The following is a 23489-nucleotide window of genomic DNA, read 5'->3' as shown; positions in this document are numbered from 1 at the left end:
TGAAATATTTTCTAAAGGCTGAATAGTTGTTACATCCTTTCTTTATTAAAAACATTAAACATGAATCAGAGTTACTGACTGAAAGTTTTCTGCTGCTCGACACATCGATGCTTTTATTTCAGAGCTGATAAAAACCCTGAAAGTGAGGAGCTGATTCAGACACATGAAGAAAATATATCTACACACAAACATCGTGTCAACATCACCTCAGCTTGATTTAACCTCTGTGTGTAGAGGCGACACTGACTGCAGTGCCCCCTGCTGGACATCCTGAATGAAACTCAAAAAGAGAAGCTCCTCAGTGTGTCGGACCGCCAGTCACATGACTCAGTTTGTGTGTGCTGACTGATGAGCAGCTGTCTGAAACATGGGTCAGCGCCTCAGCCGCAGGAAGAAGGCGTGGCGGCACTCCGTGCTGTCCACGGGGTAATATTTATCATAGAAGTCCAGGATGTACTCCTCTGCTTTGAAGCCAAACTTCTGGTACAGCAGCATGGCGGGATTACTGGCTGAGACGTGCAAGGTCACATCCTTTCCCATGCATGTCTGAAATACACACACACACAGTTATAAAGGGCACCAGCACACACTCAATAATTCTGTGCTGACTGCAGAGTTCTGTGCTCACCTGGATCAGGTGGTAGACCATGAAGGTGCCGATGCCAGCCCTCCTCCACTCGGGGTGGACCAGCAGGAAGGAGATATAAGCCTCATTGTACTTCACGTCAGGCACCATGAAGCCAAAGCCCACCACCACCTTCTTGTAGAGGGCCACCACACTGAAGTCTGGGTACTGCAGGCACTCTGACAGGTCCACGCCTGAAGGGGGGGACACGGGTCAGTCACAGCATGACAGCTTCAGACCCTGCAAAGGGGGGGGGGGGGGTTACCTGGCCAGAAGCTGTCGTGACACATAGCGTTGACTGAAGGGATGTGGTTTGGGCGGACGTAGCAGTAGTCAACAGGGGCATCTGGTTCAGGCCCCCAATCAGGGTCCTTCCTGTGAGGGAACGCCCTGATCTCTGCCAGCAGCTGCAGCTTCAGTGGGCGGCTCTCATAATCCCGCCTAAACTCAAGAAAACACACACATCTGTGCTCCTACTGTAAACAAACACACACAAACACACAGACATTCACACAGAGACATGCACACACACAGACAGACACACACACATCTGTGCTACTACTGTAAACAAACACACACACATCTGTACTACTACTGTAAACAACACACACACATCTGTGCTACTACTGTAAACAAACACACACACATCTGTACTACTACTGTAAACAACACACACACATCTGTACTACTACTGTAAACAACACACACACATCTGTACTACTACTGTAAACAACACACACACACATCTGTACTACTACTGTAAACAACACACACACACATCTGTACTACTACTGTAAACAACACACACACACATCTGTACTACTACTGTAAACAACACACAAAGAGACACACACACACACACACACATCTGTACTACTACTGTAAACACACACACACAGACAGACACACAGAGACATGCACACACACAGACAGAGAGACAGACACACACACATCTGTACTACTACTGTAAACAAACAGACACAGTGTTTACCTAATGTACGGTTTAAGGATGCGTGATGTGTACGGACTCTTGATGCTTTGGTCTAAACTGCCTTCAGCTCCCATCAGGCGATGCCAGAACGACACAGAGTGCTGCTGAACGCCTCTCCTGTTAGAGAAGATAGTCTGCATGTACACAGACACACACACAGACACACACATTAGGCCACCCACAGAAGCTGCCTGTTAAATATAACTATGGAAGCTACACACACACACACAGCTGTGATGTCACAGAGTGAACACACTTTCAGGTTACCTGGAAGCGGTCAAGAATTCGTAGCTCCTGACTGCTGGTGCAATATTTTCCTTTGGCCCGCACTGACCCTGCCTCCTGGGCGCCATAGATCCCTCCCACCAGGCTGAGGGTGGCGCTGACGGCTCGGTCTATGTCCAGCAGCGGGAGCCCTCGCTGCCGTTTGGCCTGGCGCACCAGCAGCTTCCTGTGAAGGCGTTTGGCCTGTGGAGTGACGGCTAAGGCAAGCGGACAAGCGTCCAGGCGCCGCAGAAGCATCCTCTCCTCATACAGGCTGAGAGGAGAGTAACGAGGACTTTGGGAGGGGTTGGTGTCACCATTGTCTTTCTCTGGGTGAGGAATCCTCCGCCGCTCCGGCCCTGTGGTGCTGCCACACACCCCTGTGGAAAGAGGCAGAACTTCTGGCCGTCCGGTCCGCCCCTCAAAGTCATCCTCGCGCTCACGGCCTTCCTCGTCTTCGCTCTCTGATTCATGTTTGATGTGAGCAGGTGTTGGGCGGAGCTTCTTGCGAGCAAGGCCGCCACTGGGAGGAGGAATGTACTCCATCCCCGGGTCGATCATTCCCTCCGTCTCCATCTCCTCATCGTCTACAGGCAGCAGAGAGGACATCAGCTTACATCACAATAACACAGCTGGATGGCCTTGCAGTATCTTACCATGAAACAGTGCCTGCGGCGGCATGGCGTCAGGGATGAGGTCAGCCTCTGATAGCAAGCTAGGTGTAGCTGAATGAGAAGCTGGCGTTCCCGGGGCGGAGAAGTCCGGTGATGGAGATGGGGACGGGCTGGTGAGAGGTGTTCGGTCTGAGGAGCTGAGAGAAGAGAAATCAATGACCTCGCCTTTTTCTAGCACCAGATCGGGACGCCGCCCAGCGCCACCGCCCCGACCTCCCCCCAGCTTGACAGGTGTGGAGGAAGTGCTGCGGTCCGTGTAACCTCCAACCGCCTCCTTCTGAGCCCGCCGAATGTCTTTGGCCTCTTGAGTTCGGGAGCGCTTCTCCTTCAGCTGCATGGCGTTTTCCACGGGGTTTCTGGCACTTCGCTTCCTCAGACCCTCCACAGTGATGATTGGGTCCATGGTGGGTTTGAAGGCTGCAGCACACAACACAACAGCTCAGAGGCCTAACCCTAACCTCTCACCTGACATTGCCGTTTGAGTGCAGCTCACCTTTGGTCTTGGTCACGGACTTGTCGACCTCGGGTTTCAAGGTTGGCGGTCTGTTCTGGACCAGCTTCCACCAGCCAGGCTCACCGAACTCCTGTGCACCCGACCGAAAAAACGTGGGGCTTCCGACTGACAGGCAGCCGGCCACTGTGCTCCACCACGTGGACGTCTTCTTCCTGCAGAGGTCAAAGCACAGCAGCATGGTCACTCAGATGAACGTATCCCCTAACAGATGTCACATGTCCACCCGTCAGCTGACCTGGTTCCCAGTAGAAAGTTCCAGTGTCGGCCGATAAAAGCACAGATGTCCTCTTTCCACCTGAAATACCCCTGTCGGCCCGTCCCCTCCAGAGACAGGTTGTACATGGCCAACATCACCACCTGACACACAGGAGTCCACTGTCAGAGGTGTGTGTGTCTGCGTGCGTATCTGTGTGTGTCTGTGTGTACCTGCTGCCAGGTGAGCCTCATCCTCTCGAAGCTCTCCTTCCCATCTTCGGAGCAGTCGCAGCAGACAAATTTGAAGAAGTTGTCTCCTTTCAGGTAGCTTGGCTGCTCACCGCGGAGCTGAGCTGAGGACAAGCACAGTCACAGCTGGTCAGCACAGGGTGTCCAAAGTCTGGATCGCATTTTACATGGCGGCTCGCGGTTATCAGAAATTCTTTATTAATCCCAGGGGGACATTCTGACCTGTCAGCTACACAGAATATATCAAAACAAAATCAACAGGCAATTCTTTTCTTCTTTTTTAACTCCTTGTGTAACAAGTACACACTCTGAGCAGACCACTGTCAGCTCGCTGTGTGGCGCCACACGGTGCGCCACACAGTGCGCCACACAGTGCCGCTGGTGTTGCAATGAGAGGTCCTGTTACACTGCCAGCTGTACACAGAGTATGAGACGCGGCGCTTCTCGTAAACATGACATAAAATTAAACAAAACCCGCTTGAGATCAGCACGAAATGAGTACCGAGTACGGAGCGCTCTGATTGGCTGGCTCACCTGCAGGGATCCACTTGTGGCAGCGGTCGCAGTAGAAGGACATGTCCTCGCAGACCCAGCCTCCATCTGCCTCCTCGCCTACGTCGCTGGTCAGGGAGTCACCACTCTGGTCATGTGACAGGTCCACCGAGCCCTGGTCCTCCGATTCTACAATCAGTAGAGTCTCCCCCTCTACCTCACCCTCCTCCAAACCCTCCGACGTCGACGTGCAGGCCGCCTCATCCTCACCGCCAGCCAGCTGCTCACTGCTACTGTCCATCCCCTCGCCTCAGGTAGGTGTTCACCTGACAAGTTACAATAATGACATAAGAAAACTGATACAATACAAACTAAAACACATAAATCACTGTGTGAATCAGGATGTATACCTGTCTCAGGTGTCCTGTGGGTGGAGCTGTGTCTCTCTGCGGTGTCTCTGCTCCTCCAGCTGTCTGGTCAAAGACCTCTGCTCCTCCAGCAGCCTCAGGTTCTCCTTCCTCCTCTCCAGCCGCTCCAGATCACGAACCACGCCCTCGTGGAGACGCTGCAGAGACGTTTGTCGTCAGTAGACTACATTTTGGAGTTTTATAACAGACAGTGACCGTCCTGTCCTCCACACAGCAGTCACACAACAGCAAACCAACCAAACATTCCCTGCCCTTCAGAATAAAGTCAGGATGACGGGCCAGCGGCACAGCTGTCAGCTTTATGGCCTTAAGTTATGAGTCAAACATTTAAATGATGTATATTCACATTGACCAGCCGCGCTGGCTCCTGCCATGAACGTAATAACTACTCTGAGTTCATTTGAAGCCTGTATTTTGAAAAGCCGTACCGGAAGTTGAGGCTAGCTCTAAATTTGTTGGTGCCTTCTTTGTATTATAATATTAAGCTCAATGTCTCTGTCGGATCTCCGCGGTCTCTGGTTCGGACCGCTGCAGGTTCATCTCAGTCTAACCCAAACATCACACTAACCGTCGGCATACCGTGACCTCCCGCACCGTTACACACACCGAGACCTTCACAGCTAGCGATTAGCCGGGCTGTTAGCTCCGCTGCTATCGGGCCGGCTTACCTGTCTGTCCCAGGTCTGTTTCAGGTGGACGGCAGCCACGGTGCTCAGAGTCAGAACCACAGAAACTCCCAGAACTACTTTGGAGGCTGTCGACATCCCGTTGGCGTTAGCTTCAAGCTAGCCAGCTGCTAACTGGCTCGGCGCCGCTGGTTTTTTTCTTCTTCGTTGGGCCAATGACTCTTTTTCTATTATAAACGAAACGGAGCAACAGCGCCACCTGCAGGCGCGGAGTGTGACCCGGGACAGATAAAGCATACTCTGCACAGAGTTCTGACTCGTTTTATTCACCGCGCTGCTTAGAAGTTTCTGAACCTTTAAGAATTCTCTATATTTCTGCATAAATATGACCCAAAACATCAGAAGACTCTCACACACGTAGAAAAGGAGAACCCAAACAAATGAAACAGAAACTTTCCATCATTACTTTATTATAAAGCTCTAGTTGCTGTTCCTGCTGCACAAGGACTCACAGACAACCCTGAGAGCACAGGTCTGCAGCACAGACTGGATCATTTTCCAGTGAAGTATTAATGACGTGCGATTGATTTGGTTGTTTTTCTGCTCAGGATGTGGAAATCAGCTGATGTTTTGGGATTTATGCAGAAAAGGAGTCACGAAGTGTCTGGCTGGACTGCAGTGATGGAGTACTGTGTGTGAAGCAGCTGGTCTGTGGTGAGTATCAAAATAAAGTCTTTATCTGATCAGTTGTGTTGCTTCTGTCTCAGAACAACATTAGAATTGAACTCTGATGTGTTTTGTGCTGGTTTCTGTGCAGGATGCATTTTACAGGGTTAAAGGTGAAATCTAACTACAAGTGCATGTGTTACACAGAGAACACAACGTGACAGATGAAAGCCAGTTTTATTGATCAATAACATAAATAGGACAAATGTTCACTGTACATACACAAGGTAAAAATAAATAGTGTCACAGCAATAAATTAAAGCATGAGATGGTGCAGTTCAATGGCTATTTACACACCTCTGTCTCCTGTCAGCTTCACATTCTTTTTCACATTTCAACAATTTAAAAAACTAAGAAAAGCAAAACGCAGAGTTTAAAAACCACCAAGTTACAACGACGTCGTCACAGCAACGGGACCGCTCCTTAACACGTGTTTGGTATCAAATACTTCAGTCAGAATACAAAAACATCACGTGAACGCCGCAGGCGTCTGCAGACCCCGCCCCTCCGCCCGTCTGATCCTGAAGCTCAGAGTCTGATGGTTCAGCTCCGGTCCGACCCTGAGCTCTGTCACACGTGCACGCGTTCACACCTGCTGCCACCGCCAGCACAGGAATCACAACATCTGGACACAAGCACTGCAGGTTCTCCGGCATGTAGCCGCCACCCGGCGCCACCCAGTGGCTACAGCTTTCATAGTCCAGCTCCGTGTCCATCACACACACACACGCACACACACACACACTGCAGAACAAAAAAGGAGCAACAAAAAACTGATGTAAACATTATGGAGGAAAAAAACAACACCTGAGACTATTACATTGTGGCCACGCCCCTGTCCCCGCCCCAAGTGATGACGTCACTGCTGATGACTGCAACAGCTCGCCACCCTGACACGTAGAGACATGTTTGTCCACCAAGGGGCAGTATTGAGAAAAACTCCAGGACATTATGATGACGTCACACATGTTCATTTCAGTCAAACTCCATTACCCATAATGCAACAGCTGTCACTTTTGCAGCCAGGGCCTCATGTTTAGCATGACAAGCTAACAGCAGACTCAGCAGTGCTCCTGCCAGAGTGAGGCAGGTCAACAATGTCCTGCTAGTGTTGGCCTTCATCGGTTAGCATGTTAGCATATATTTTAGCACTCTAGCAGGACAGACCTCTGGAGTTCAAGAAACTCGCTATTGTTAGCTTAATTAATGTTAGCTTAATTACTTAGCTAGCTGGTTAGAGCTATAGCAACCTCAACACAGCACACACAGGCTGGTTTTGATCTGAACTCACAGTTTCTAAAGTTTCACATATTTTAACATCAAATGTAATTTATTATTGGTGACACAGTCTGTGACATCTGTGAATGCTGCACACCTTATGAGCGGCGGACAGCAGGAGACGAGAGCATGAAGATCGAGGCTGGAGCCTTCTTTCCTCCAAAATGCTACTTTCAGAGGAAAACCTCTGGGTGGCACAAAATCATCCAATACCCAGAGGATCATGGGAAAGTCAGGGTAAAGAATCAGCAGACAGCAGCTGAGGAACATTATCTGATTGTAGTCATATGCCTCATATCTGTATGGTCAAGGAGTGTTAGCTTAGCATAGCACACAGACTGTAAGCTCAGCGCTGTATCATCCACACTTAAGAAAGATGTAGCTGTTTTTGTTGATGTAGCCAACATGCTGATGCTGGTGACACACTTTATCTGAATTCAGGATGAACAGGACACAGGTGTCTTTATGCTAAGCTAGTACTACTGTTAGCTGTGTGTACTGTGACCCTCCAGGCTCAGAACGCAGCAGTGAGAACTGTTCATGATTGCTTTACGTGGCGAGAGTGAACTCTACATGTTGCAGGTTGATAAGCCACACACACACACACACACACAGACACACAAAACATTTCCCTTGAGAATTCTGTCAGCTTCAGTGAGGGCAGACTGTCCAGAGGAAAAGCGCAGCTCTTCTACATCTACCTGTCATCAAACTGCTAGAAGCGTCTTCTCATGCACACAAACATCTGATGGCTGAACAAACACAAGTGTTCTCTTCATCCTGTATTCACAACTTAAGGTAGTTCAGGTGAAAACAAACCAGAACGCAGAGCGTCCTCGTGTCCGCTCGGCAGGCGAGGAGCATTCGGCTGAAGCAGGAACTGCTTGTCCGGTGGGGAGGGGGGGGGGGTCGGAATGGAGATGAAGAGTTAACTGGCATCACAATCCTATGATGAATGACATCAGCAGAGGCGATGTCACCGATCCAGACAGCACTTTCAGGAACGTGCAGCGAAGCGGAGAACTAAAGTCCAGGTGATCTATGGCTCACGGAGAGCTACAGCCAACAGGAAGTGGAACTGCCATGAATAAGCAAGGCTTCTACCACTACAACAACAGTGGGCGAGCATTTCTGCACTCGGACACCAGGGGGCGCTGTCCACCAGTGGAGCAAAAGAATTGAAACATCACTGCACGACTGGAGTTGGGGCCGGAGTCGAGACACGAGTGCAAAAGAGACTAAATCCAGTCCAGGCGTGAGTTCTAAACCCTGCCCCCACCTGAAAAAAACTTTTGGCTTTGTGGTTATGTACAGTGACTTCCTGTGGAGACAGTTTGATGTCCTTCAGCCGTCCATGTCAGGACTACATGTTGGGACCCGGCGCCAGCGTCAAAGGTCAGGGTCAAGTCTTCAAGCTGAGAGGGGGAGGAGCTAACTGTGGCAGTCTACTGTGAGTGTCAGTTTCTCTTTAACTGTTGGGTGACTCTACGTTAGCTCCGCCCCCTCTCTCTAGCTCCACCCCCAGCTACTGGTGGACCTCGTTGGCAATCAGACTGTCCTCCCCTGACTGGAAATCCGCCTCGTTAATACTGTTCCCTCCGTTCAGCATCTCCTCGTCCTGGGATGACCCGCGGTCCTCCTCGCTGCTGCCTCCGCCCGGCTCGTCTGAGTTCGGGTCCTGGAGCACCTGGGCAATGTACATCTGCTGCTGCTGCGGCTGTGGCTGCTGCTGCTGCTGCTGCTGAACCAACAGAACCACAAACAGCGTCAAGAGCAACCCGGCACGGGTCAACTGGACACCAGTAACAGGGTGCATTAACAGCCCTCTAGCACCATGCTAATACATTAGCAACACAATGGTCTGTTAGCTCTTAGTGTGCTAACAAACCCTGCACACTGCACATCATTGTTTTTCCTGCACATATTTAAAAAGTGTTGCATCACGTCAGCTGAATCACCATGATGGTACATATTGCTGATGTAGTGCACTGTACAGGCACCTTGAAGGCTGAGACTCACCTGAGGTTTGGTGCTGGGGGAGGACGAGGGACGAGCTGGACGTCCATTCTCCACAGCGTCCACGTCAGTCTCCTTGGTGTCAATCTGAGACAGAATGAGACAAAGACACAGGGTAAGACAGAGAAGACAGACAGACAGATGTGCGGTGCGCTGTGATTGGGCTGTACCTTGTAGTTGTGAGCGCTCAGGTACTTGAAGTGTCCGAAGCAGACGTGTGACAGACAGACCACGATGGTAACAATCAGCACCACCAGGGTGAACATGGAGGTCGCTGTCTCAAAGCCTGAGGATTTTAGCAGTTAGCTTCAGTTAGCATACAGCATCAACCCCATTTAATGACGCGAGACCCCCAGCAGGGGGCGGAGCTCACCTGTGCGCACGGTGGAGAAGAAGAGCAGCCAGAAGAGGCAGAGAATGGGAGCGGCCACCACCTGAGTGACAGCTGCAGAGTGGATCTTCTTGTCCAGTTTGGACGGCAGGTAGGCGTAGTACATGTTGTACCTGTCCACCAGGTGCTTCAGCAGCATGTACATGAGACCTGCAGGGAGACAAGGGAGCCAAATGACATCACAGCACACCTGGTTTCACCGTCGGTGCTTCAGAGGCTGGAACCTGTCTGAATGGATCTACTGCCGAGGCTGAGCTATGGGATTTACAGCGGTACTGACCGAAGGGCACGATGATGGGGCAGGTGATGCTGTAGGCCATCACCACTGTGAAGACATTCATCATCCAGGCATAAGCTGCTCCAAACTGGAACTCGTAGGCCTGATGCTGCAGGGACAAGGGACAGAATCAAGTCAGATCGGCGCCCCCTGCGGGCAGAAATGGTCACATCGTCGGGGCCCTCACCCTCTTGACGTTGCGTCGATCGGCAGCTGAGCGAGCCAGGCAGAGCCGGATCATGTACATGAGCAGACCCGGGATCCGCAGCAGGTCCATGGCATTCCCGATGAATGCAGAGGCGATGACGTAGTTCACAAAGAACGCTCCGTTATCCGGCAGGAAGACGCACCTGAAGAGAACACGTGTTACCACGGACTCACCAAGCGCACCGAAATGCACAGACAAATGATCCAACTGACACACGTCCACACAACGTCCACACAACGTCCACACAAACAATTGAATATTTAAACTGACAAACTTACTCAAATCTGACTGTAGCATCAGCCAGAAACTTCTTATCAAACAGCCAGCGGAAGAAAACGTCCAGACTGCAAAGACAAAGACACAATGAGCCTGAGACACAGAGACAGGCAGACACAGAGACAATGTGAGACAGAGACAGACAGACAGAGACACAGATAGAGAGACACAGACACATGGACAGAGACAGACAGACAGAGACACAGATAGAGAGACACAGACACATGGACAGAGGCAGACAGAGAGACAGACAAACAGAGACAGACAGGCACTGGGTTTCAGGTCTAAGGTCACTCAGGTTTCTCACCTGCTGAGTCCAAGAGAGGGCAGCAGCAGAACCATGAAGATCAGAAAAGTGTAACACTTGTGCATCGTTGTCCTGTTTTCTCCAGACCTGCAGACAGACACACTGTCAGACCGGGAGAACCAGGAGAACCAGTACAACCAAGAGAACCAGTAAAACCAGGAGAACCAGTAAAACCAGCATAAAGCATGAGGAGAGGAGGGTCCAAACAGGGGTAAACCAGGGTCCAAAGACCAAGAGGCCTTTTAACCAGGAAAAGGCTGATTGGACCTTTAAATATGTTCTGTATTAGTAATATTGCAGTAATGATGAAGAGGAGGAGGAAGCAGTACCTGGTCCAGTGAGCCTCGAAGAAGGCAGAGTAGTAGACAATAGTGGGCAGCAGAGCAGAGAAAGCCCAGAGCAGCAGAGTGGGGAAGAACTGAGTGACGATGGGATTCTGTACGAGAGAAGAGAGAGAGACAGTCAGACAGAGAGAGAGAGAAAGACAGAGAGACAGACAAGAGAGAGAGACAGACAGAGAGACAGAGACAGACAGTCAGACAGAGAGACAGACAGAGACAGACAGTCAGACAGAGAGACAGACAGAGAGACAGTCAGACAGAGAGAGACAGACAGACAGACAGACAGAGAGAGACAGACAAGAGAGACAGACAAGAGAGACAGACAGACAGACAGACAGAGAGACAGTCAGACAGAGAGAGACAGACAGCGAGAGAGAGAGAGACAGACAGACAGAGAGAGAGTCAGACAGAGAGAGAGACAGACAGACAGAGAGACAGTCAGACAGAGAGACAGTCAGACAGAGAGACAGTCAGAGACAGAGAGAGAGACAGACAGACAGAGAGAGAGAGAGAGACAGACAGAGACAGTCAGACAAAGACAGACAGAGTCAGACAGAGAGACAGACAGAGAGACAGACAGACAGAGAGAGAGACAGTCAGACAGAGAGAGCGAGAGAGAGACAGACAGAGAGTCAGACAGAGAGACAGACAGCGAGAGAGAGACGGAGAGACAGACAGAGAGAGAGAGAGAGACAGACAGACAGACAGACAGAGAGAGACAGAGACAGACAAAGAGAGAGAGACAGAGACAGAGAGAGACAGACAGACAGACAGTCAGTCATCAGAGCCGGGTTGACCCCTCACTGTGACTGACAGGCAGGTGTCTCTTACGTTGAGATACTCAACAGGCTTGGTGACGTTGAACTTGTCCATGGTGGAAATGATGATGGCCGGTGTTGTGAGGAAGAAGAGCAGAATGAAGAGACTGCAGTTGATGATGAAGCAGCGGATCCACCAGGATATCCCGCCCAGAGACAGGTGTTCCCTGCAGGGAGGAACCACACAACATCAGCTGACCTCACAGGTTGGGTTTGTTGTTGAGGAGGGGGGTTCGGGTGGGCGGGGCCCGGGGACGTACCAGCGGACGTTCTGCGGGTCGGGTGCGTACGACACGCTCCAGCTGTGAACATGTAGAACTTCGCTAAACTGGGAGGAACACGGCTCCTGACGACACCGACAACCCTGAACCTGACAGGCATTAAAGTCCTTCAAGATACTGAGGAGAGAGGGGGCGGGGCCACAGAGGGGCGGAGTCAGAGAGGGGCACAAAATAATGACTAAAGAGAATTCTGAACAGCAGTCATAGACCGGGCTCACATGGCAGTCATGGCCTCGTTCTGGAAGGTGACGAAGGCCATGCCCAGCGGCTTGGTGTGCACCTTCTCCTTCTCCTTCCTGTACTCCTCCTTCAGCTTAGCTTCCCTCTTGGTGTAGTAGCTGACTGCCTCCTCCTGCAGGACACATTGAACAGTTAGTGGGCGGAGCTTGGCGATACAGGCGACCTAACCCTGAACATCCGTCACCTCCTCGCAGCCAGTGATGGCGCAGCAGCAGAGGTGTCCGCAGGGTTTGGGGTTGATCATGGTGGGAACGTGTTCTTTTGCCATCAGGTCGGTGAAGAACTTCTTACTGCGCTCCGTCTTCTTCCTGTGGACACAAACGCTGCTCAGAGTGGACACACATATAACGACCCCAGCATGCACTGGGCCTGGACTCACCTTTCGGCGTTCAGAGACATCAGTTTGGCCACATTGTAGCAGATTCGAGCCTCCAGCACAGTGCAGTTCTCGTACGCCTGCCTGCAGACACAGAACAGGGCAAAACATCACACCTACAGTCTGACCATCAGAGCTGAAGTTCGACCATCAGAGACACTCACTCAAAGTGTTGCTTGATCTGACTCTCCTCGGCGTACTTAGAGATGCCATTAATGAATAAAGTGCGCTTCACCTGGAAGACACAGAACTGGGGTTAACCACACAAAAAGGGTCTGGCTCTGTGACATCATGGCAGCTGTCCTACCAGGTCGTCCTCCTTGTAGTGCATCTTGGACGTGTGTCTTCTCATGCTGTAGACGGTCAGGAGCAGGTACATGAAAGCAAATGAAGTGTGGAGCCACAGCAGGTTGGTCCTGGAAAACAGACAGGTGGGTCAGACCTGTGATGTCAGCAGCTTCCGATGGAGCTAAGCTATACTAAGCTATGCTAACACTTCAGTTTCTATGACTTCATGAAGACTCACCCAGACTTCAGGTTGGCTATCGTGGTGCGTCCAAAGCTGTAGGCGTTGTTTTCTGGAAGGAAAGAGAAGCAGAAATCAAACTCCAGCAGCTGGACCCCACATCTGTGGTCTCTGTAGTTCCTTCCTCTCTGCAGTTGGTTCCTGACTCTCTGTAGTTAGTTCCTGCCTCTTTATATATTTATAGTTGGTTCCTGCCTCTCTGTACTTGGTTCCTGACTCTCTGTAGTTTCCTTTCTTTCTGTAGTTAGTTCCTGCCTCTCTATATATTTATAGTTGGTTCCTGCCTCTTTGTAGTTTCCTTTCTCTCTGTAGTTAGTTGGTTCCTGCCTCTCTGTAGTTTGTTGGTTCGTGCCTCTCTATATATTTATAGTTGGTTCGTGCCTCTCTTCATATTTATAGTTGGTTCCTGCCTCTCTATATATTTATAGTTGGTTCCTGCCACTCTGTAGTTTACTGCCTCTCTGTAGTTGGTTCCTGCCTCTCTATATATTTACAGTTGGTTCCTGCCTCTCTGTAGTTTGTTGGTTCGTGCCTCTCTATATATTTATAGTTGGTTCCTGCCACTCTGTAGTTTACTGCCTCTCTGTAGTTGGTTCCTGCCTCTCTGTAGTTAGTTCCTGCCTCTATATATTTATAGTTGGTTCCTGCCTCTCTGTAGTTGGTTCCTGACTCTATATATTTATAGTCGGTTCCTGCCTCTCTGTAGTTGGTTCCTGACTCTATATATTTATAGTTGGTTCCTGCCTCTCTGTAGTTGGTTCCTGCCTCTCTATATATTTTTAGTCGGTTCCTGTCTCTCTGTAGTTGGTTCCTGCCTCTCTATATATTTATAGTTGGTTCCTGTCTCTCTGTAGTTTACTGCCTCTGTAGTTGGTTCCTGCCTCTCTATATATTTTTAGTCGGTTCCTGCCTCTCTGTAGTTGGTTCCTGACTCTATATATTTATAGTTGGTTCCTGCCTCTCTATATATTTATAGTTGGTTCCTGCCTCTCTGTAGTTTACTGCCTCTCTGTAGTTGGTTCCTGCCTCTCTATATATTTATAGTTAGTTCCTGCTTCTCTGTAGTTGGTTCCTGCCTCTCTACATATTTATAGTTGGTTCCTGCCTCTCTGTAGTTGGTTCCTGCCTCTCTGTAAACACTGTGGAGGGTTTCATTCAGGAGAATCTAAAGGCAGCTCACGTCTCTACGAGCACAGTGACATCACACAGCACCGTCACTACAGCTGACCATCTACCGTCAGACAGCAAACACAGTCTACGGTGAACACACCGCTGCCATTACCTTCTTTAGAAGGAGGTCCGGGTGTCCCTTGGCTTAGGAAAGCATCTTTACTGATAATTCTGACTACAACCAATCAGAAACAAGCGAGAGCAGTGAGAGAAATCCTCCGGACCACTGAGCACAGTCCAGAGAGCAGCCTTCAGTTCAGCTCTTACCCAGCAGATCCCCGGAGAAGTTCACAGGCAGCACAATGCCGACGGAGAGGACGCCAACCACGACTAGCAGGCCGATGATGTGACGCTGGAAGGACAAGTAGTGGACAGCGTCCTCACCACACTTCTCCCTGATTTCCTCGTCCCTGCAGAGTCACATGGTTACCAGCTCAGAAACCAATCGGCAATCAGAAGGTGAGCTCAGTGTCTGTGACAACATACTCACTTTATTCTGAAAATGGCCGTCAGCCAAGAGCAGAATCCCTGAAAGTCACAGAAAGAGAGAAGTCACAAACTGCAGCTGGAGTTCATTCATTCATCCTGTCACTCCGTCAGTCCGTCACTGTCACTCTTTCACTCTGTCACTCCGTCACTCTGTCACTCCGTCACTCTGTTAGTCCGTCACTCTGTTACTCCGTCAGTCTGTCACTCCGTCAGTCTGTCACTCCGTCAGTCTGTCACTCCGTCAGTCTGTCAGTCCGTTACTCCGTCAGTCCATCAGTCTGTCACTCTGTCAGTCTGTTACTCCGTCACTCTGTCAGTCTGTTACTCCGTCACTCTGTCAGTCTTTCACTCCATCACTCTTTCACTCCGTCAGTCCGTCACTCTGTCAGTCTTTCACTCTGTCAGTCCGTCACTCTGTCAGTCTGTTACTCCGTCAGTCTGTCACTCCATCAGTCTGTCAGTCTGTTACTCCGTCAGTCCATCAGTCTGTCACTCTGTCAGCCTGTTACTCCGTCACTCTGTCACTCTTTCACTCCGTCAGTCCGTCACTCCAGTCTTTCACTCCGTCAGTCTGGTTCCCCAACATGTGACCTGACTCATCCTTCAGATGTATTTCTGAACTGGACTTCCTGCTGATGGTGATTGGCAGCTCTGTGTGCAACAAAGGTCAGCGGAGTGGGCGGAGCCTGAGCTGACGGCTGCTGCCTCAGGCTGACCTCCTCTGAGCTGCTCACTGGTAAACTGGATTACAGTCGACAGATTAGAAGCACACAGAAATGTGCTGACTTTCACTGCAGGACATCCTGAGCTGACGCCTGACGCCACACGTTTAACATGTTACACGCTAAGAACACGCCGCCCCTCACGCACTGCAACTCAGCAACGGTCATTATTAATAACTCACTGTTTATTACAGGGTATGTACCACAGGCGTTTAAACCTGATCCTGGTCTGATCTTCAACCTCATCTTCATTTCTAAGACACTTTAAAGAGTGGTTGTAAGTCAGTGCTCGGACCACCTGCAGAGGAACAGTCTGTTTGAAGCGTTCCACTTTCACCGTTATGCTGCTGATACCCAGCTGTATGTATCCATGAAGCCTGAAGAAGCAGAGCCGTGTCTAAAGGACATAAAGGACTGCATGACCTCCAATTTATTACTGTAAACTCTGATAACCCGAGGAACTGACGAGCCTTTAGCTGTCAGTCAGCTCAGCTGTGGAAGCAGCTTCAGGTCATGAGGCAGACACCGCCTCCAACTTTAAGACAGTCTACACCCTTTCTGTTCAGTAAGGTGTATAACAAGTCTAAACTATAGTGTGTAGAGGGGTCAGGTACAGATACAGGCACTTGGTGACACGGCCTCAGCCACAGGTAGAATAGGTATCATAGGGCCGATCAGGCTCTGGGTTAAATGCACTATATAAACTGAATTGAAGTGAATTACAGCAGTTCATAGGAGCACCATGAGAGGGCGCCACCTACCTAAAGCTTACAGAGGTATTTTGATGCCAGCAAGAAACAGAATATACGAAACAAGAGGAGGATGAAAGAAGTCCCATTCTGTAGGCGAGAAAGAGGAGAATGATAGTGTGGAGACAAGATGAGGCGATGAAGATGTGCTTACATTGTCTCTCTGGTCGAAGTCAACTGAGCTGGACACGGAGGTGAGGCGTTCGTAGCGGTCGGGCGTCTCTGAATGCATTGCAGAGGCAACACTGTGGAGACAGGAAGCAGTCAGCTCACTACTTGTTAGCATGTAGCTGCTGTGACCTTTGACCTCTGTGTCTGACGGTCTCTTGACCTCTATCACAGGAACAGGAAGCTAACTGGAAGTGAAATGCTTCGACCAACAGGACAGCTACTGGAGTAATCCTCCCCGACATCGATACCCAATCACAGCACAGGTCAATACATCAGCTGCCTGGTCGGGTTTTGGTGGAGTTAGCTTACTTGGTAGCTAGCGGTCAGGCTAACACGTCACAAGGTTACACACACGAGCAACACACACTGTTACCTTTTCACCGGCTCATAGTTATCTCTGTCTCGTCTCCGGCTGAACACACAGTCAAAATGGAGAGAGCAGGGTTAGCATCACATCTGTTAGCATTCTTAGTATTAGCCAGATGTAAAAGACTGCACACGGCGTTTGTGCTGTATGGATGCCTGTCAGACACACACTCACACACACATCTGGTCAGAATGTGTGTCATGATGAGTAATAACACAAAGCAGCACTGACATGAAGAAGAAAAAGGTGTTAGTGGACCAATCAGAGAGCAGCGCCCTGTTAATGGAAGCAGAGGACGTTAGCAACAAACGTGGAGGAAGCAGCAACGTACTATTCCCGCTCCTCCAGGTCCCTGAAACGCTTCTTCAGCCTTCAGGAGGAAACAGAGAGAAGGGTCAGGGTCATCACACCTATTCCAGCTCTCAGCCAATCAGACAGCACAGCTGTGTGTGTGTGCGGTAAAAACATTATCACAAGCTCTGCAGAGTCTGGTGGAACATCTGCAACTCATCATCTGTAAAGAAACAAAGAACGTACGACAAACATGTGATGCCAGACAGGACCGTCTGCGGCCTCCTGAGGCTGCTGGAGGAACAGCAGCTGGATCAGTGTGTGTTTCAGCCCTGTGGCCTCAGGGGGCAGTAATGAGACAGCACCAGAAAGAGGCGGAGCAGCAAACTACACAAAACTTTGTACAAATGTCTTCAACAGAGCGAGAGACGATTGATTTACCTGTCAGCGTCGGTGACCAGAGCCAGGCGGCCATAGTCCCATGCCACTTTGCGGAGAATGGAAAAGACAAAGAGCAGCACCTGAAGAAGACAAAGAAGACAGTCCATGGTGATGCTGTCCCCGTGCTGTCTCAGATCACAGCAGCCGTGTCCTCATTCAGCTGGATGTCATCATTAATACTGAACCTTCACTTCATATGAGGAGAAAGATCCTTTTTTTTGAGTCTATGCAAGGCAAGCAGGGACAAGCTACGGGGAAATAAACGAGTGTCTGTATGTGTGTGTGTGTGTGCAGAACAAGCAATGGGTGGAGAGAGATCATTCTGTAACCATGGTAACAGTACACAGATGTGGCCTAAAATGCATACAGGACAGAAGATTTAACCCTACAATCCTGAGACTTTATTCGACAGATACGTCAGGTGACTCACCAGAAAGCACATGAAGTCAAGGGCGAGCACGGTGGGCACGCCCCCGAACGGCAGCCCCTGCAGCACCGTGCTGCGGATTCGAGCTGAGTAACAGTAGTCTTTGGACTCGCTGTTGGCTGAACAGTTGTCCTGACCACTGCATGCCTGACCACCACCGATTATCGCCATGGTTACTGTCAGCGCTCTGAGCATGCTCACTGCCACATCCTTGCTGAGAACCTAAGTGAAGAGAGAGAGAAGAATGTTTCAGAACATGCTCAGAATGACCATCAAGGACCAATCGGCACGCTCACAGGAAGAGGGACTGTAAAAACACACGGCCAATCAGACGCGTTCTTCAAAAACCTCCTGAAGGAGGAGAGTTCAGACGTGTTTCCATGACGAACGGCAGCTGTGTTTCCTCACCAAAACTTTCATTTTCAAAACTAATCTCACGTTCTGCTCAGAAACCACTGAATGCTCTGCTGATGCTGCTTTCTGCCACAGCCCTGGCACCTGGCTGCATCTGAGCATGCTCAGTCTAGCCTTCTTCCATCACTACAGCTGTGCAGAGGCCTCACCTGGTCTCACCCTGCTGGTTCGTGTCAGAGGACATGTAATGACGATTTACAGACAGGATCCACATCACGGCATCAAAGGAGGTCCTCGGGAACTAATACTGAACTCAGCCTCTCTGCAGACTCAGCATTCAGACAGACGGACGGCGTGTGTCCTTCAGATGGAACCTCTTCAACCTGTACAGCAGCTGCTGACGCTCTCTTATGCTAAGCTAGTTAGCCGCCATGGCTTGAGATGCTTCCGGGTTTGACGGCTGTGTATGTGGCTGAAATGACATACGTTAGATACAGCACACTCCATCTCCCAGCATGCCTCAGCACAGCGACAGCTGACCTACTGATCCTATTGCCATGGTAATCCTGACTGCAGCCGTGACCCAGTTTTTACGCCTCAGCGGCTGCTTTCGACTAAACGGATGTGACGCTCCGTCTGATGATGTCACCGTTACATCACATGGAGTCAAGAGAACAAAGGGACAGAGAGGAAACGCGACACGTTTCCATGACTCTGAGGTCGACGTGTCCACTCCACACAGCTGAGCTCTGAGCGCGCTCTTCCTGTTTGTTTGTGTCCCTGATCGCTGCCAGGCTGGTTTCTGCCTGTTTATTGTGCAGCACATCACAGAAGGAGGAAGCTGGAGGTGTGTGTTCACAGAACCGGCTCACACACATGCAGTGTGTGTGTTCCTGTGACCGAACCTTCTGATGGTTTTTGGTACCGGACCAGGACGTGGTTCAGCCCGTTGGGGGGAGCCGGCGCTGCTCTTGTTCCTGATCTGGAATGTTCCTCCGGCCCGCCGTCACTCAGAGACCCCCCCCCCCCCCCCCCCCCCCTCCCGTTGTCATGGTGCAGCAGCAGCATGACTCATCTGCAGCCTCCAGTCTGAGAGCTGCACTGCAACAGACACACACAGACACACACAGGGTCCATACCGTCCCTGTTAGCATCAGTTAGCTTAGCCTTCAGCAGCTTCCTGCTGGGTCAGGCTCCCGTTTGAAAACACTGTCTGCAGGCAGAGATAACAGCGGAGTGTCTGCCTGGTCCCTGTTATCTCTGCCAGGAACACACACACACACGCGCCAGAGCTCTGGTTCTACATGACATGGAGGACATCTTAGTTTTGGTCAGTTTTATTAAAGACACACGCGGCAGGTTGTCGACACCTCTTTGTCTACTTGCTGACCCCGGACCTCGTCCACGTCCTTCCTGCCCACAGGAAGAGCTTCCAGTTTTTCAGATTAAAAGCTCCTCTGGAGGTCTTATCAGCTGCGGCAGCTGGAACACTGTGACATCACGGCGAGGCCCCCTGCCTCACGGTGAGGCCTCCTTCAGATCTGTCAACAACAACAGCTGACCAGGTGATGTCTGGGAGCCAATGAACAGACAGACCTGCTGTATGCACAGTGATGTCATCAACAGTGGGAGGAGAAGGATGGATGTGAAGGAGCCTTTGAGGTGGACGAGCTGGGATGCAACTGCAGTCCGCCATCCAATCTGTTGCCATGGAGATGCCATGGTCATAGGCTCTACAACTAAATGTTTATTAAGAGTCAAAGACACACACACACAGCAGTGCTTTCAGTTTGATTTGATCAGAGTTAACCTGATGGCGGCAGGCAGCAGGGACTGAAACAGCTCTGTCAGCAGCCTGACTGCAGAGCAAAGATGGCCGCCACAGAAAGGAGCCATATTGGCACCACTGACTACTAAAACTATGGACAGAGCTTCCGTGACGTCACCCGTTTGTTTCTGAAGAGCTGCTTTGAGGCTCGGAGGGAGGCTCCGGGAGGCTCTGACCGCCGCCATGTTGGCAGCGTCACGTCCGCCAAAACTCCAAATATGGACAAAGAGTGGAGCACGAGCAGAGTTTAGGGGGACAGGCGTGGAAGCAGGAAACTCACGCTGTGTGACAGTCTGTCACTAAAAGCAGCAACGCCCATATTTATGCATAATTTTATGGGAGACTATGGGAAATGACTCGCTGCTGGAGCCAGCCCCCAGTGGTTGCGGCGTGAACTACAAGTTCTGACCCTTCTGCATGGGCTTCAAGTCTGAGCCCCGGAGGCTGCCGCTTGGTTGGCACTGAGTGATGGAGTCTGCTGAGTTTACAGTCACACCAACAAAATCAGTGGACATAAGCTCAGTGTCAGCTCCACCAGGTGATGTCTGCTGCTCTTTGGGCGGAAACATGGCGCCATGCTGATGGATGCATGGCCTGTGATGTTTTCTCCTCCTCCTGTTGTGATAAGAGCGCTGCCGCTCCACTGCTGGACACACCGACAGCGTCCTGCCTCAGAGCTGCCACACTGAACGCAGCATTTCAACACATCACTGAGAGAATAAATGTGCACCCTCCTCATCCTCACCACTTTGTTCTGATGTCCTCTGAGGCTGAAACACGGTTTGAGTGACATGTGTGTGTGTCCACTCAGATGGTGAGATTTCTGCTTGTACCTCCTTTCACTCCGTCTGGGTTAACCAGGGGTTAACTCACATGCTGCCATCATGGGGGCAGTCAGAGCCTCAGACCTGTGGGTGACAGACCCTTCATCCTAACCTCTTACAGCTCACTGAACCACCAACAGGCAGACTGCACTACGTTCAGTGTGACTCCCCGGTCCCCCTGGAGTGTTGTGAGGCGTTGGGGTGCTGATCACTGCCTGGTGAGTCGTATTTGTGGTCCAACCAGACGCTGCGGCGTGCGCACCGGGTCGCCCTCGAAACGCACTAAACTGCACGAAGCTGATCGAGCAGGCAGGAAGTCACCACCAGAGGAGCATAAAGATTTTCAGAATAAAACACACAATAATAAATCTAAAGCCAAATTCACTAACTGGTGTGTGTATGTGTGTGTGTGTGCTGGATTCTCCATCCCAGTTTGACCTGTGGGCTGAGAACAGAATGAGAACGGGCTGCAGCCTGAACACTGCTGGTGATTCCACACACACACAGAGGTCAGTAAAGGCATCACTACACTTTCCAGGGTCAGATTTCAGAGCTTCAACCAGAAATAACAACACACACAGACACACAGAGATACACACACTGGACAGAAACACACTCTGTGGCCTGAACATCAGGAGGAACCTTCACTGTGAATGATCTGCATCTTGTCTTCTCGATCAATCAACTGAATGGGCTCATCAATAACAGCTAGAATGTAAAGGAAATGTCACTTCCTGTAAACACACACACAGCAGCTGGACGTTAAGGGGACATCCTGCCACTGATTGATCACTGTGGGACAGGTCTGCAACAAAAAACCAGCCAATCACCCCTGATCAATAAATAATATAGAACATATGAATCAGCCAGACTGATAGAACCTATCGATCCGTGGTCAAACTGATGATGCTGTCTTTACGTTGAAGGTTTATCATCTGATCACCTCCCTGGTTACTGCTTATCGATTATCCGCGGGTTCTGACACATCAGCGCTCCCCGGCTCTGCTGATGAGGCAGCGGCCCTGCTGCACCTGCAGTCCGGCCTGAGCACACCCCCACCCCCCGCAGCCCGCAGCAGAAAATACGCCACAAAGAGCCGCCGCGGAGCGTTCACACCTGCAGCCGACACAGCGCGCAGGCTACGGGAGGAAACCACACCACAGGCGTGGACGGACAGACGGACGGACGGCGCGTCCTCTGCGCACACGTTATATAACATGACACCCCCCAACGCAGCGCCGGGACGGACGGATGCTGAACGGGCGGACCGGAGCCGCGGCCAGGCCGCCGGAGAGGCGGCGGCAGCGGCCTGCGCGCCGCTAATCAACCGCTGAGCAGCTCAAACAAAGCCGCCTTATGATAAACCCGAGCATGGAGCCTGTAATAAATAAGCCCAATTAGAATAAAGCCGGTACCTGACCGTCCGAAGCCGAGCCGCCGACAGATTTCACCGCAGAACAATCCTCACTGATCCCGCGCCGCCCCGGCCGCGTCCTGCCGCAGCGCCGCCATTCCGAAGAGAAGCTGTTTCAGGCCGCAGGAGCAAACACCGCCGCCGGCTCAGAGCCACCAAGCACCGCAGGAGCGTGTCCCTCCGCCGGCCGTGAGTCCGCTGCTGCTGCTGCTCCGCCGGCTGTCGGTGCTAAAATGGAGGCGGTCTCTCCGGGAATAGAAACGGAGGAGGAGGAGGAGGAGGTACACACCGCTACCGACAGAGGGCGACAACAGCTGACCTTCACAATAAAAGTCTCCGTCTGTCTGGAACAGCTCAACACACTGATCTGTGAGCAACAGCATCAAATCAGATAGAATATCGCACAGTAACGCAGATTAAAAAAAGTAGAACGAACACACTGTGAAGGGTTAAACTGTAGAGCTGCTGCCGTAATTCTACACTCATGATCCTTACTGTGGCCGCTGTCTTCTGCGCCCTCCTGTGGCCGTGTGGGCAAGTGCAAGTAATGCCTGCTGCTCAGAATGGGACACTGTCACCATGGTAACCACGGGGATGGCAGAGGAGCTTGTTGGCGATGTTTACCCTGTCTCTCCTCCTCCTCCACTCCTCCTCCTCCTCCTCTCCTCCTCCTTCCTCCTCTCTCCTCCTCCTTCCTCCTCTCCTCTCCTCCTCCTCCTCCTCTCCTCCTCCTTCCTCCTCTCTCCTCCTCCTTCCTCCTCTCCTCTCCTCCTCCTCCTCCTCTCCTCGTCCTTCCTCCTCTCTCCTCCTCCTTCCCCTCTCCTTTCCTCTCCTCTCCTCCTCCTTCCTCCTCTCTCCTCCTCCTTCCTCCTCTCCTCTCCTCCTCCTCCTCCTTCCTCCTCTCTCCTCCTCCTTCCCCTCTCCTTCCTCCTCCTCTCCTCCTCCTCTCCTCTCCTCCTCTCTCCTCCTCTCCTCCTCTCTCCTCCTCCTCTCCTCCTCCTCTCCTCTCCTCCTCTGTGGATAACTACTCTCTGTACTGCAGGCCTGGAAGATTTTTAATTTCCAACGTGCAAGAAATGAGTCTCCGGGCATGTGGGCTTTGAAGAGCCACTGTTTTGCAGTG

The 23489-nt window shown here is 51.1% G+C and overlaps 3 protein-coding genes across 7 annotated transcripts; all 3 read right to left on the bottom strand.

Moving 5' to 3' along the window:
• Positions 1–23: 23 nt before the first annotated feature.
• On the bottom strand, positions 24–4327 carry kat14 (lysine acetyltransferase 14). The gene is made up of 10 exons (XM_028417728.1): positions 4047–4327; positions 3495–3616; positions 3304–3425; positions 3048–3220; positions 2537–2971; positions 1884–2467; positions 1617–1750; positions 891–1066; positions 629–819; positions 24–546 (listed from the first exon to the last, which is right to left on the bottom strand). Exons 1-10 carry the CDS (start codon positions 4303–4305, stop codon positions 373–375), a joined length of 2370 nt encoding a protein of 789 aa, XP_028273529.1. The 5' UTR covers positions 4306–4327; the 3' UTR covers positions 24–372.
• A 92-nt stretch (positions 4328–4419) lies between these two features.
• pet117 (PET117 cytochrome c oxidase chaperone) lies at positions 4420–5273 on the bottom strand. Its single transcript, XM_028417742.1, has 2 exons — positions 5101–5273; positions 4420–4569 (listed from the first exon to the last, which is right to left on the bottom strand). The coding sequence occupies exons 1-2, from the start codon at positions 5194–5196 to the stop codon at positions 4420–4422; spliced, it is 246 nt and encodes an 81-aa protein (XP_028273543.1). The 5' UTR covers positions 5197–5273.
• A 669-nt stretch (positions 5274–5942) lies between these two features.
• Positions 5943–22604, bottom strand: LOC114433390 (CSC1-like protein 2). Of its 5 annotated transcripts, none has more exons than XM_028401931.1 (24): positions 22368–22604; positions 17950–18168; positions 17520–17599; positions 17119–17157; positions 16404–16494; positions 14780–14817; positions 14557–14699; positions 13120–13171; positions 12901–13009; positions 12758–12828; positions 12597–12677; positions 12402–12525; positions 12196–12329; positions 11957–12094; positions 11710–11863; positions 10867–10973; positions 10538–10624; positions 10233–10298; positions 9934–10096; positions 9750–9855; positions 9452–9619; positions 9249–9364; positions 9082–9165; positions 7497–8803 (listed from the first exon to the last, which is right to left on the bottom strand). In XM_028401931.1, exons 2-24 carry the CDS (start codon positions 18139–18141, stop codon positions 8588–8590), a joined length of 2559 nt encoding a protein of 852 aa, XP_028257732.1. In that variant the 5' UTR covers positions 18142–18168; positions 22368–22604; the 3' UTR covers positions 7497–8587. The 5 variants fall into 5 exon arrangements, with proteins under 5 accessions (XP_028257768.1, XP_028257732.1, XP_028257743.1 ...); XM_028401942.1 differs by lacking the exon at positions 22368–22604 and adding an exon at positions 18510–18557; XM_028401958.1 differs by lacking the exon at positions 17119–17157.
• Positions 22605–23489: the final 885 nt, after the last annotated feature.

This window comes from Parambassis ranga, chromosome 1, assembly GCF_900634625.1.
Source record: "Parambassis ranga chromosome 1, fParRan2.1, whole genome shotgun sequence".
Taxonomy (NCBI): Eukaryota; Metazoa; Chordata; class Actinopteri; family Ambassidae; genus Parambassis; species Parambassis ranga.
The sequence above is the reverse complement of the archived record's forward strand: the minus strand, read 5'-3'. Positions and strand labels throughout refer to the sequence as shown.